General features: G+C 42.8%; 2 protein-coding genes across 4 annotated transcripts; both read right to left on the bottom strand.

The window, feature by feature from the left end:
* Positions 1 to 2242: 2242 nt before the first annotated feature.
* LOC142964192 (dynamin-1-like protein) lies at positions 2243 to 9700 on the bottom strand. Of its 3 annotated transcripts, none has more exons than XR_012957513.1 (18): positions 9406 to 9700; positions 8735 to 8861; positions 8406 to 8547; positions 8129 to 8167; positions 7863 to 7909; positions 7691 to 7762; positions 7508 to 7594; positions 7223 to 7385; positions 6653 to 6773; positions 6161 to 6499; positions 5650 to 5770; positions 5243 to 5398; positions 5048 to 5137; positions 4845 to 4943; positions 4550 to 4640; positions 4320 to 4429; positions 4041 to 4200; positions 2243 to 3904 (listed from the first exon to the last, which is right to left on the bottom strand). XR_012957513.1 is itself a non-coding variant. In XM_076104405.1 (18 exons), exons 2-18 carry the CDS (start codon positions 8834 to 8836, stop codon positions 3848 to 3850), a joined length of 2022 nt encoding a protein of 673 aa, XP_075960520.1. In that variant the 5' UTR covers positions 8837 to 8861; positions 9406 to 9700; the 3' UTR covers positions 2243 to 3847. The 3 variants fall into 3 exon arrangements, 2 of the variants coding, with proteins under 2 accessions (XP_075960520.1, XP_075960521.1); XM_076104405.1 differs by having other exon boundaries at positions 4524 to 4640; XM_076104406.1 differs by lacking the exon at positions 8129 to 8167 and having other exon boundaries at positions 4524 to 4640.
* A 144-nt stretch (positions 9701 to 9844) lies between these two features.
* On the bottom strand, positions 9845 to 13150 carry ubl4a (ubiquitin like 4A). Its single transcript, XM_076104407.1, has 4 exons — positions 12948 to 13150; positions 11803 to 11908; positions 11470 to 11708; positions 9845 to 10434 (listed from the first exon to the last, which is right to left on the bottom strand). The coding sequence occupies exons 1-4, from the start codon at positions 12993 to 12995 to the stop codon at positions 10327 to 10329; spliced, it is 501 nt and encodes a 166-aa protein (XP_075960522.1). The 5' UTR covers positions 12996 to 13150; the 3' UTR covers positions 9845 to 10326.
* Positions 13151 to 13733: the final 583 nt, after the last annotated feature.

Below are 13733 nucleotides of genomic sequence, written 5' to 3'. Positions count from 1 at the left end.
TTCACCCACAATCATCTGTCTCAACGTCTCTCTCATCCCCCCTTTTGCTCGCCATCCCTCACTCTCTTGCCCTTTTCCTCCTTCAATCTTTCTGCCTTTTCTCCATCTCGTGCACAAAAGGTGAGAGATTAGTAACCTTCATTATTGACAGCAGCTAAAAATAACCCCACCCTCCTCAGTTTTATCTCCTCTCCATCTCATCCAATATGGATATCACATGCTGCCCCACACAAACTCAGCCTGGTGTAAACTCAGCAAGCATACCACCTCATTTAAAGAGGCATCGATTTCACCACGAGTGCTCTATGAATACATTCCTTATGCATGAGCGCTCAGCAGTATGCTTATAGCGGCCGTGCCTTCTATCCTTTGCGCACTGTGAATCTGGAGTCCGTGGTTCAAGTCAAACTCTCCAGATTCATTCAACGGTGTTCATTTTCTCATTGTGTTCTCGATGAATTCATGCTCGCACTGAAGAGAGTGCAGAGCTAGGTGTACGGTGTGTGTGAAGCATCGTGGTGCTGTACCATGCAATTTCTCCCACTCTTCTACATGAAGTGTTGTAAATAATCCCCATATTACAGTGAGGGTTGTTTCCTTTTAATGCAGTTTATAAACACATTTATATACATAATGAAAAACTGCCCCAGAGTTACTCTGATAAACAATGCTTGTACTCCAAGCAGGTAAGATAAGCTTTTATTCATTTGTTAATTCATTTTTGGACTTTATCTGGCATTTCCAAGATAACTACACAGTTTGCTACCTTCAGGAATTAATATCTGTATTAATACATCAGGCAAAAACGAAAGCATCCCTATCAAAGCAAACGCCTGCAACACTGAGGAGTCTTACCTGAGGCTGATGAGACGAGGATTACAGGTGGAGCGTTCAGGCCTACTGGGTCCACTTGTATTGTGCTGAACTTGTGCTCTGCAATTTCATCTCCTCCATGCTCTTGTGTGGAAGAAAAAGAAAATTCACTGCTTTATTGTCATAGTTAATAACTCATCAAGAGAGAGACACCAAGGGAACCCCCACAAGAGAATGAGAGACACAAATCTACTCCCCCCCGACTCCCCCCCTTCACTCTACAGGAATCTTCTAATCTCAGCAGTTAATAATGGGTTGTTTTCCTCTCCTTTTATGCTCCTCTGTCCTTTCTCTCTCTCTTTCTCGTGCGCCCTCCCCTCCTCTCTTACCCGGTTGTCCAGGCGACAGAGTCAGTGAGAGACATTTCTTCCCAGAAGCTCCCCTCTCTCTCTCCCCTCTCTCTCTCCCATGGCTTTGTTCAGCTTGCTCTGCTGAGTGGCTCACCGGTTGAGGACAGGCGAGGAGGGGAGTGCAGCCGGGAAATCTCCTGTAAATCACCGGAGGACGGCAGGAGAGCCTGGAGACATTTGATGAATGAATCAAAACATGCCCCGGGCTGGTTCCAAATTAATTCAGCAGGATTTAGGGGACTAAAATAATGCAGTTGTCACGATACCGCAGCCGAGCACCCTCCCATGCTGTCAGAGTTGGTATGGTCTAGTCTAGTCTTGTTGGTGGGGAGGTGGGGTGTGTTATAAGAGTGTGATCACAATAACTTGCTACAGTGGTACAAAAAAGTGCAGGCAATATGAAATAAGAGTTTATAAGCTTGTGGTTCATTTCCCTTTGCGAGCACGGCGCTCTCACTTTCAAACCGTTTAATCTGCCTCGCTGGTATAGATGCATTCTGACTTCTGTGTGTGTACAAGCACACACATATTTTGTGGGGTTCATAAAATCAACTCTGAGTTTGACTTGTGTTTGTCTTGTGCAAAAACTGGTTTCTCCTGGACCGTAGTGCCCTCGCTCACTCTCATCCAACATTAATGACCAGCGCTCCACTCTGACAGACACATTTAACTCATCCATCACCTCACGTCTCAACCTTTGCTCAGGCTGAACTTGGATTGCATTGGCAATAAGAAATACTCCCATTATTTAAAATGGGAACGGTTAAATCTGTAGTTTCACCCGATGCAGCTCTTTCCATAGCAGGTGGTGCAGTGTGTGAGTCAACCAACTAAGAAAACAGGTTTAAGGGTGCCAACACACACACACACTGTGTGTGTGTGTGTTGGCACCCTTCAGTCACCTGAGATCAATAAAGTGAAGCAGTGAGTCTAATCACATCTCACTGTGAACAGATTGTATGAAAACACATCAATTTCTAGTACTGAATGTTGTCAATAACACCCAAACAGACTTCATACAGTGTCCTGTTTTAGGGTTTAATGAGTCCCTCCAATCTCAACAGACTTCCGTAAACATGTATCACAAATATTGGCAGGCAAGAACTCATATAGGCAGCTGACACGTGATAATAAAATACATTTAAATAATACAAAATATACTTAAATCAGCCATTCATACGCCCACACATGCATACTGAACACACACATGCAAGCTTACATACACAGGGCTTTCAGAGAGACAGACTGATATGTGTTCGCTCCCTGATCACACAGAAGAAAAAGTCAGAAGAGTTTCTGTTTGATGGTCCATGTTAGGGCAGGTCTTTCTGAAATAACTCAACTATTTGTTTTGGCTATGAAAGGAGATTCACATTAATGGCTACATCACTTGGTGGAGGAATCTGCCTGCACAACAACCTAAACTGGGAAGAAATGGAAAAAGGTGAATAGTTTTACACATCTAGCAATATTACACAATTCATTTAACAATTGGCACAGAAGCAAATGGCTCTGCATGCAGGAGGCATCTGCACGCTGAGTCTTTTACTTGGGTAATGTCCTCACTAGTGGACAGGGACAATAATAGGGAACTAACTTATCTCTCTGTATCATTAACAGTGGAACCCAGCGAACAAATGGCTTGGGGAAATAAAGAGATTACCGCCTCACCATCTGGATCTTAAATCAAATGGAGTATTACATAATCTCCTGACTATTCTTATATATTCTTTTTTCTAGATACTATAGAATATATACACACTACATATTACAGCAGCCCAACTCATCTCCTGCAAACAGAGGAAAATGTATGTATGTCTCCTCCTTTATGACTACACACAAAAGTCAGTGCAACAGAATAAATGGGCTGATATGAAAATCTGGCTCTGGAAAATAAACCTGATATTGATTAGCAATACCGAGCTGGAAAATCTATCTGCATCCATCCAGTAATTTCTGCAAATGACCATGGTCTGTCTTCAGTGTTGCACTGCAGTCAGCATGAATTGAGTTTTCCACTTAGATTCCATCTCTAGTGAGAGCTCCAATAAAGGGGATTAAAGTTGGAAAACATCTAGTATAGCATCATTTTAACACCTGCTAAAGGGGCTCAGAGGAAGGCCAGCATTGTTTGTGGAATTGTACAGTGTGAACACATTTTGATCTAAAAAAAGAAAAGAAAAGTAAAGACACCCTAGGCAACAACCTGACAACTTCACTTAAAATCTTAATTTTACAGCAACAATTTTACGATCCAACAAAACATTTTGTCACAAATTATGCAAAAAGATTTAGCTTGTGGCCGTGTGTTTCATGATTAAACTTTGCAGTAACACTTTGGGCCTGAGTGTTTAATCAATTTGCTTCGCTACACAACGTTCATAGTGAAAAGCAGCAGCCCCGGTGTACTGGTCAGGACAGCTGACGGGAAACAGTAGATCTCAATGTGCTATCGTCATTGGTCCATGAGAAAATGATGGTGCTGCCACACATAGACACACACACACACACACACACACACACACACACACATACTCTCTCTCTCTCTCCCTCCGTGTAAACTCAAATACACTCTCATCCTCTCAAAGCTGTCCTATGACAAGGGAATTGTTCTTTTCCTCTGGCTACCACAGATGTGTCTCACGGATCTCAGAGATGATGTTATTGGCTTTTTGGAGCGCCTGAGAAAGAAAAAGAAAACAGAGAGGTCAGTGAAATCACTGGCTTTAAAATAGCAGCTCAAAGAGAAATAGAAAAGACTTTGTGTTTTTCATGCTTAGAACCTATTCAGAGAACAAAAGCATCGGCCAATTTCACCTCAAGCATTTGGGCAACCTCGGTCCGCTGCTGTGCCGTGTCCTGTGACTCAATGAGCAGCTCCTGCAGCAGTTGCTGTTTGTAAAGCTGACCCACCAGCTCACTCTGCAGATGCTCTTTCACAAAGTTGACCAGGAAGTGCATCACTGTCTTGGGCACACTGCGGGCACACAGCCCCAAGAACCTAAGTTAGGAAATCACTAAAAACATCTGAGATCAACAATAGAAGAAAAAAGGGGGAATGCCCCCTCAGATGCTCTGGACTTGTTGCAGTCGAACCTGTCCTGGATGCTTTTGCGGACAATAAGGAAGTAGCACTTGATGAGGCGTTGGATAATCTCGCAGTCCCTCTGCTCCTTCGCACTCAGCTTGCGTGATACGGGCATCGCCTGGCAGAGAGAGAGAGAGGCAAAGTAAAATGTTGACAGTGTGCAATGTCTTCACCGCTAAGTGTTTTGTTCTATTGCTAATCCCACCACTCACTGTGTCAAGCAAGTTAATGGACTGGCCTTTGCTGGGACTGCCAAAGCCTGCAGCCGCGACTCTCTCTTCCGCAGCCTTCTCGTTCTTCCAGCGCATTCCTCCATCAAGGGCCTCCGCCTGTCAGCAAGAAATCAGAGGAAGTCAGGGGGGGGTCAAGGCTGCTTTGGCTGAGGCTGGAACTCCACTGCAAACTTTAAAAGGGGCTTCACTGTTTGGATGTGAGACGTAATGGTTAAGGCTTTAAAGAACTCGACTTCCACAGTTTACCCTAGCAAAATACATTTTCAATGAGAGTACCTGTTGTAAGGGACAGATAACTACCTGCTGACTGTTGACAGATGCACAGACCTGCGCTGCATCCGTGAAGTCTGGATGTTTTGTGTTGATGTAGGCGAGCTCTATTGATACTAAATTGTGCACCTAAAGGGAAAAAAACACAGAATAAATCTCAGGCGGTAAATAGGACTTGGCTGTTAGTTATTACAATTAGTACGAAAGATCATTTTAGCTAAGCCGTGGATTACCATTTCATTAGTAATCGGCAAGCGCTTTCTCAGTAATCCGGTCACCACTTCCACAATGGAATCGTGCAGTTTGGGGAATCGCAGAAGCTCCTTGCAAAGACAAAGACAACGTTTCTCAACATGGTGCTGTCATAATTAATGCTCCTCTCTGTTTTAGCAAGTCGATCAAATGAAAAATGCGTCAACCTGGCTAACCTGTGTGCTGTAGGAGGAGCAGTGCTGGATGATCCTCTGCAGCTCTTCATGAACCAGCTCTACACAGCGCATACTGGGCTCCTCCAGTCGCTTAATTTGCCGCTTCACCAACAACTCAAAGGACACCTCAGGCACAAAAAGTGCTGGCCGCGGACCCTGGAGGGCAAATCACACACACACACGCGCACACACACACACACACACACACACACACACACACACACACACACACACACACACACACACACACACACACACACACACACACACACACACACACACACACACACACACACACACACACACACACACACACACACACACTATAATTTACCTGCTATTCCTCCAAACGAGAGAACTTGACTGGATTAAAATAATTACAAGAAGGGAAGTCAGGAGGAGCTCACCGTAGCATTGCGGATGGCGGTGAGGATATCGAGCTCAGTCAATCCTCCCAGGGGGTCAATGGACTGCAAAGTGCGCCCAAAGGTCTCATGGAATATGTAACAGATCCGAGCACCCCCACAGCTGTAGAAGAGATGAGTTCAGCTGTGACACCAATGCTGTTTCTCAGTGCTCTGTGTCAGCTATGTTAATTGCGCAAAAATTAAATGCAGTCAGCCAAAGAGGGTCAATATTTGATCTCTACATATTTACATAAATGAATCACCTCGTAGCAAGCTGTAGAGATGAGGGTGCCAACAGAAGATGCTGATACCACTTCAATTTACAATTACCAGAAGAAAACAACCCTCCGGATATACATTATGAACCAATGCGGAGTGCAACGCAAGGTATGAATTTAGATGATAACCTAAAGAAATTCACAGAAACACGAAACAAAAGGCTGCTATCATCAGAAAAAAAAGCATTTGCTATTCAATGAAGATACTGCTGCTGTAAAGCGATTAGACTCACAGCTCTGTGGTCTGGATGTATCTGGCCGTTCCCTCAATGGTGTGGCAGTAATCGCTGGCGAACTTGGTGACAATCTGCAGCAGGGTGGAGCTGTGGTCTTCTACTGGCTGGCCATAGCCATTGAGCCGTGCCTGGTACTGGGAACTTAGCACTGTCACGCGGGTCTTGAGCTCTGGCAGGCAATCCCGGATGTGATGCATGAGCAGCCTGCTGAGAGTTTTGGCCAGATAGCGTGTGCCGGCGCGCAAGGCGAGCGAGGGGTAGTGGCGCTGCAGGAAAGTCTGCTCATCCCTCATCGAGTCCTCAAGGCTCTTCTGGGTATTGATGTCATGCTGGCTCCTGGGAGGATAACCAATTGGGGAGAGAGTGGGAGAGTAATCAGATGTTCAGGGTAATAAGGACATCAACAACTTGCCAAATTGCTGTATTGTGAAGCTTAAAACAATACACAGCTAAACTAAAAGAAAAAATAAACAATTGATCACTGCAAACCTGTTAACCACCCCGATAATCCCAAGTCTGACTGGAATGACTCGACCCAGAAGGACCTCCAGAGCATCAGTCCCTGCATCCATCAGGTCCAGCTTACTGACCACCAGCAGTGTTCGACGACCTGAGACACACACACACACACACACGATTATACAGTAGGACATAATGGAAGGAAACAAGGAAACAGGTTTCTAATGGGATTGAATTGAGGCCGGCAGCGGAACATTTGGGCCCAGCTACAGATATCCTAGCCAGCACATTATCAGTGCACAACCGGCACTTAAAAGGCCATATTGCCAACCTAGCAGACAATTACTACAAGCAGATTCACATCATCCATCAATCTATTATTCAGAGTGCACCATGACAGCAACTGTAACTGTTAGAATGCTTTCAACAGTAAAGACTGACAGGTCCAATAGCCTGAAATGATGTAAGCACAATACATTCTTCCTGCACATTTAATAATTCAAAATGCATTTCTACTTGAGGCATGTTAGGAGTCGTTCCCGCAAGCAAAATCAAAATGAAATCTGAGGAGAAGAGGCGTCCGTTTATAAAATGTCCTACCATCTGTATCAACCTCACGAGCCAATTTCAGAGCATCCGAGGTGGCCAAGTCAGAGTTGGCAGGGGACACTACGAGGATGAGGCAGTTGGGATTGGAGATGAAGGACGAGATCATCTCTTCTACTTGTGCCTCAATGTCCTCTGGCTGGTCCCCGACCGGAACCTGAGGCAAAAACAACGAGCAGCCAGCGTTAGTGTAAGCACAGAAGATTGTAGATGTGATGATAACTATCATCTAGTGCCATTATGTTTGCACACATGAAACAAAATCAACATCCGTTTTACCTTAGTGATTCCAGGTAAATCCACCAGGGTGAGATTAAGGACTTTGGGGGAGAAAATCTTCAAATATATGGGCTCAGGACTGATACCCTTGAGGATATGAACAAAAAGAAGCGATATTTATGAATGCAGAGTAAAAAAATGCTAAATTTAAGACATCACTGACTTATCAATGCTTTCTCTCACCTTGTTGTCACCTGAATTGCGTTCAGTCTCTGCTTCAATTTCCCGACGAATTTCCTGAAAATCTGCGAAGATCTGTCAACAAAAGTGTGAGAACGATGCATCAGCTAAACTCAGCACATAACACAGGACAACGGCAGGAAGCACGGCATTTGAAATGCGCAGTTAAATGTACCTGGTTCTTGCAGTGCAGGAACGTTCCCCATTCTTCAGCTTTGACACCTGAACAAACAATATAAGAGTGAGCGCAAGTACATTTACAGATGTTTGCAAATAACATTACGCTTTGGGGAGGAATAATGCAAACTGAAAAGATTACAAATGGACAGATATCACGCTTGACAGATGAAGATCGGAACAAACTAAATGTTTGAGAAAGTTCACAGAAGAAATGAAGTGGCTCAAGAAAGACAAGTCCATGCAGACCAAATATACAGAGACCTGGGTAGCTGAATTGGGCATTTTGTTTTACCCCATTTCCTGAAAGAGTAGTGAAGAAGAAAAGGAAGAAAGACTGAATGTTAGCAAAGAGAGGCTCAGCAAGAAGTAGCTTACAGTTCAGACAGTGAGTGAAAGCGAACATGCCAAAGTGCTTACCACACATACTACTGCTAGCAGATCCTATGCCTAGACAGATATAACAAACCATGATATACATGCTGATATTTTTCAAGGACAACTTCCTTCTTATTTAAAATATGAATAAATATGAAGGTACCATTTTCGGTTTTCAGTCTCTCCTGCAGAGGGGCCACATTAACAAGTTGCAACACGAGGGGTCGTCTTGTGACTATTCCTGATCCTCGAGGCAAGAAATCCCGTCCAACCAGGCTCTCCAACACAGAGCTCTTTCCACTGCTCTGTTACAGCACATAATGAGAGCAATTCAGCACTGATACAGTCAGTCTATATCAGTGTTTACACCAACAATACATTTTCAATTTCTGATCAAATCAAAACCCCAGAACTAAAACATACACGATAAAGTGTTACAGGACTCTTTAAGTTTACAACTAAGCTTTTCATTGTTTTTTCCCCCCGACTGACCTGAGATCCAACGACGACTATTTGAGGCAGCTGTATGACCTCTGCACCCACTGTGAGAAAGACCTCCTGCAGCCGGTTGATGGTGGGGATTAGAGTCTCCATCTTCCCAATAGACCGGGCACACTTACTAAAAAAGGTAAAAACAGAACAAACATGGATAAAAAGAAAGGACAGCAAAGTAGCTCAGTTCACATTAAATCATACTGAAACTAAAATGAAATACTAACGCCAGCTATGAAAATGCTATTCCAAAAAGCCCAAATGAGAATGCAGTTGGCTGCATTATAATATGGGCAAGAAAGCAACAACTCCATGCTGTCTACATTATTTCCCTGGGAAGAATGTCTTGCTTTGCCAAAGGGAACAGTGGTCCTGATGAGAGGGGTGTAACGTTAACGCCCTAGCATCAGGTTGACCAACACTGGTCAGAGTCCTCCCAGATTATACAAGAACAGAAAACGGACAATTAATCATCCAGACCGGGACTGACCTAACCTACATGGCAACACATGATGCAGCAGCACAGGCTCGATGTTATCAGTTAACGTTAGCTGGCTCGCGCTAACAGGTTAGAGGCAGGAAGTGAAGCGGTTGACCTAGTTTTGTGCTAACGCTAGCTTGGAACAAACATACAGTCTATGGGACCAACCGATGCTCCATTACGACCTTACCGATGTCCAAGAAATACTATGTGCCCTTATCCAACGTTTATGTCCGTCATCATTTGTGGAGAGTCAAATATATTTTATTTTATCCGAACTGTTATTTAAATTTAGCAGGAAAGAAACCGTCAGTTCACCACGTAAGCGGGACTCGCAATACGCTCCCTCAATCTGATTGGTCATAAAATAACTGATACCTCATTGCTGTTACCTGATTGGTCGGCACGTTCAAGACTCACTGTTTGGTCACGCCTTAAATAGTCCCTGTAGAGAAGTCTCTTTTCATTTATATATTCAACCACTTATACTTTTCAATGCTACAAAGGGCTTTAAAAACCATTCCCAGTCAACATTGTATATATATGTATATATATATATATATATTTTTTTTTTTTTTCTTTTTTTCTCATTCACATAAAATGTTCAACAAAACAGTAAACATTAACGCTTGTAATTTTTCTGTGGTTTAATGTCTGTATATATAAACACAATATTTACAAAGCATTCAATGAACATCAGTTAGTTACAGAATAAAACATATATCACCTTCTCAAGGATGGTTAACACAACACACCACCCGACACAGAAATTACTAACAAAAACCTCCAGTAGATGTTACCGTCCACTGGGAGTCGTAGCAGCCAGAGATCATGTGAAACCAACAGCATAAATGGATTCCTTTGTTTTCAAATATTATGTGATCAGGTCTTGTGTCATTTCTGCAACATCGATGACAGTGACCAGACCAATTCAAAGTTGCCATGTTTTCTTATCCAAGTCTTTTGGTCATGGATAAGAAAGCCCTATTGCTGACATAATCAACAGTCACTGGTATCTGTCTTCACTCAGCCAATGATTAAACACTGTATGCACCTCCATGAACTGAGCACCTCTCAAAAGACAATCACAATAAGCAACTTCCAGCGAGGCTTAGTCCATGTAGGAGGTGTCCATGCCGTCGCCGTCGGGGTGAAGCAGTCTTCCCGCCAACCGCTCAATGTCGTCTAGACTAAGTTGTCGAAGGGAACGTTCATAGTCCTAGAAGAAAAACAAAATACAAAGATTGAGAAAGAGCAAGTTTTAAATATTCTCCAATCTATTTTAACCATGTTGGTGTGTGTAGGGAAATATTTCTAATGAAGCATGAGATAGGAAGGATCGTCTAATTTTGAGTAATGCAGACCTGAAGCCAGACTGACATAATGGTGTATTAACGGGAGGCTTTAACCAATTTGGTAGATGCAAGATTTTCAAGTCTATCCCCAGAGAGCTACCATGAAACAATTTCAAAGTACATAGTTGATAACAATTTGTAAAGTTTTAATACATCCATATACTGACTTTCATTTACGGGGCATTTATGTACTTGCAGTGTATGTAACTAGGAATTTTTGACATTAACAAACAGGAGAAAAAATATATGTCAAAATTAAAACCAAAACAATACAATTTGTGCTTACAAGAACAAAAAGTGCAGTTTTACCTGGCTTTCATTATTGAGACCTTGCAGTGCCTTTTAGATTGATTTTTTTTTTTTTTGAAAAATATTCCTGTGATAGACGAGTACTTGATGATCATTTTAGAATGTTATGAGTTCACCAGGCATGCGTGAATGCTCTAGAAAACAATTGACCACCATACAAGGGATTGTAGGATTTAGAGGGCTTCACAGGATAAACTGGTGTCTTTCAGACTTTGGAGGACGAAACACTAAATTTTAAAGCATTTACACTAACCGAAGGCAAAAGATTAAATGTCAGTTGAAAAAAAACCTGTCAAATCATCCAACATGTTCACTAAACGAATGTTGAGCAGCTTTGGGTGGGTATTTCATGCTGCTTTTTTTAATATGTTCCATGTTAGAATTAAAACATTTTTACATTAGTCATATACATACATGAAATTTCCGATCCTACATATTTAGGGAGCAACTTGGGATTCAGTGACTTGTTCTAGAACACGTCAACATACGGACAGTAGGAGCCGGGGATCGAACAGACAACCTTGCGGTTTAAGGGCGACCCACTCTACCCACTGAGACTACAAAGCATTGTAGCACAACTATTAAAATACCTTAATAAGCTGTTCATGGACTTTCGCCGCATCTGCTGGACTAAAGTGTCTAGCAAGGATAATGGACACAGTCTGCCACACTTTTCCTTGTGAGCTGCTGCTGCTACTGCTGCTGCTGCTGCTGCTGCTGCTGCTGCTGGAAGCCGTCCCTGACGCTCCAGTTCTCTCCCCCACTGGACGGATAACCAGATTCAATTTAGCCTCAGGCCCAATGGAATAATCACTCAGCCTGTGTTCATCTGAAGAAAACAAGATGGACAAGAGAGATTGTTGAATCAAGCAATTACAATTCTGCATAAAGATTATGAAACACTTGACTGTTGGCAAATCTACCTGAAAGCGCTTTCCCTTTATAGAGCAACCGCTGCTGGTTTGCTGGTATGTTGAGGCGTTCTGACACAAGTTCCTTCACTGTGGAGACCTTCTCATTTTCAGTCACCTAGAAGATCAACAACATGATGATGTAGTCGCGCTAAAACACATTTGGCAAGCATTCTCCTCTCCCCTCCTGTTAGGCTGAGGAGACCTCAAATGCCATCAACTTCAGGTATAACTAACAATTAATGAGGAATTCACCTTTACAAGTACCAAATACACATCTACCTTGATAAATGGCCACTTTAGCACATTCTTTCCAAAGAAAATGAACAAACAGTCACTGGCCTTTAGTGGTGCTATTTATCCCTTTAGACAGAGCCAAAAACAGGCATGTTAGTGGTCAGGTACTTTTGAACTTTCAGAGCAAAAACATTGCATTGTCTCTTGTCTAGATCCACTTCTCTTCTGCTGATTACAACATTTAGACCAGTATGAGAAATATTTCCCCATTGATAGACACATCAGCAAATGCTTTACAGTACCCTGACTAGTTATTGATATTGTTCTACACAAAATACCTCAGAGTATTGCAGTAGCATACTCATCATATAGTAGTCCCTATGTCACATAAAGCAGGACCTATGGCCCAGCTTTACAGTGAGCAAATTACATCACAGACTGTCGAGAAGACAATCTAAGTTAACTTAACGTTAGTACTGCGTATTAAAGTATTTCCCTAGGGACTTCCCTTTCCTACAAGAACCCCCACATGAGGATTTATAGAGCTCCCACTAAACCACTGGGTCTGAACGTTGGACCAGAGGAGAGAAAATCGTTACAGTTAGCCACATCCTTGAGAAAGACACGTTAACGCTAACAAGCCATCTAGAGTAACATCGATTCATATCCGGGCGATGTGCGAATGTACAGCAGATCCATTAAAATCAACCTCACACTGGATGGAGTTTGACAACCTAATGTTGAAACCGAAGCATCATGTTTGGGCTTGCTTCACTCAAGCGAGCATGACACAGGACCATCGCCACTGTCGGCTAACGTTAGCTTACCTATAAAGGCTAACGTCAGCTGATGTTGCGCATTAAGCTAGCGGTAGGGAGGTAACACTTAGCAGTTAGCTTAGCTAGCGCTGCTTAACTTACCTGAACACTGCATTCTTTCCCTTGAAGTGGTTTCACGGTAAGGATCATTTTCGATGATGCCCAGAACAAAACACAACAACACGTTTAACAATCACGCCACCAGCGTTAGATGTATTCAGTTAACGTCACTTTGTTAGCTCAAGATAGCCACAGCGTTTCTTTTCTTATCAATGGCCCATCTTCTTCTTCTACGGCTGACGCGTGCTGCTGCTGCTTCTCTCACGTGACACTACTGCCACTGGCTGGCTGGAGGGCTGAATGGCTGCTGATGGCTGCTCCATGCGGAAGATAATTCAACCAAAAAGGGGAGAGAAAATGACACGTTATTATTCTTTCCTCTGCTCGAGATAATTAGACCATAATTCAATATTAATGAAAAGAATGACGATGAAGGAAAACAAAGATGGGGTTAGGAATGTAAAGTGGGAAGAACCTTCAGAAACACTTAATCACTTGGTATTACGAATGTAAGTTGTAACCCGTTTTTAATTAAAAACAAGCCATCTGCCTTTGCTTGGGTCTTGTTGTACAAAGCTATGGGCCGGATAATTGTTCTCCAAATTAAGCATATTTACAAAATATCATCATAATACATATTTTCAATAGGCCTCTTTGATGGTAGCCTACAATGGAGTGAGAGTAAAACCACTTATCAGTGCACACAGCCAGTCTTTTAACAGTCTTTCACATAAGCAAAATATCTGGGGAATAAAATGATTGATGCTCACCGCTCGGTTTGTCGGAGACCTACCTACCCCCGGGGCTCGGAAATACCCCAAAGACCCT

Source organism: Anarhichas minor, unplaced genomic scaffold (assembly GCF_050575085.1).
Source record: "Anarhichas minor isolate MPS153535 unplaced genomic scaffold, ASM5057508v1 ptg000030l, whole genome shotgun sequence".
NCBI classification, from domain to species: domain Eukaryota; kingdom Metazoa; phylum Chordata; class Actinopteri; order Perciformes; family Anarhichadidae; genus Anarhichas; species Anarhichas minor.
This window is presented reverse-complemented; position numbering and strand designations above follow the sequence as displayed.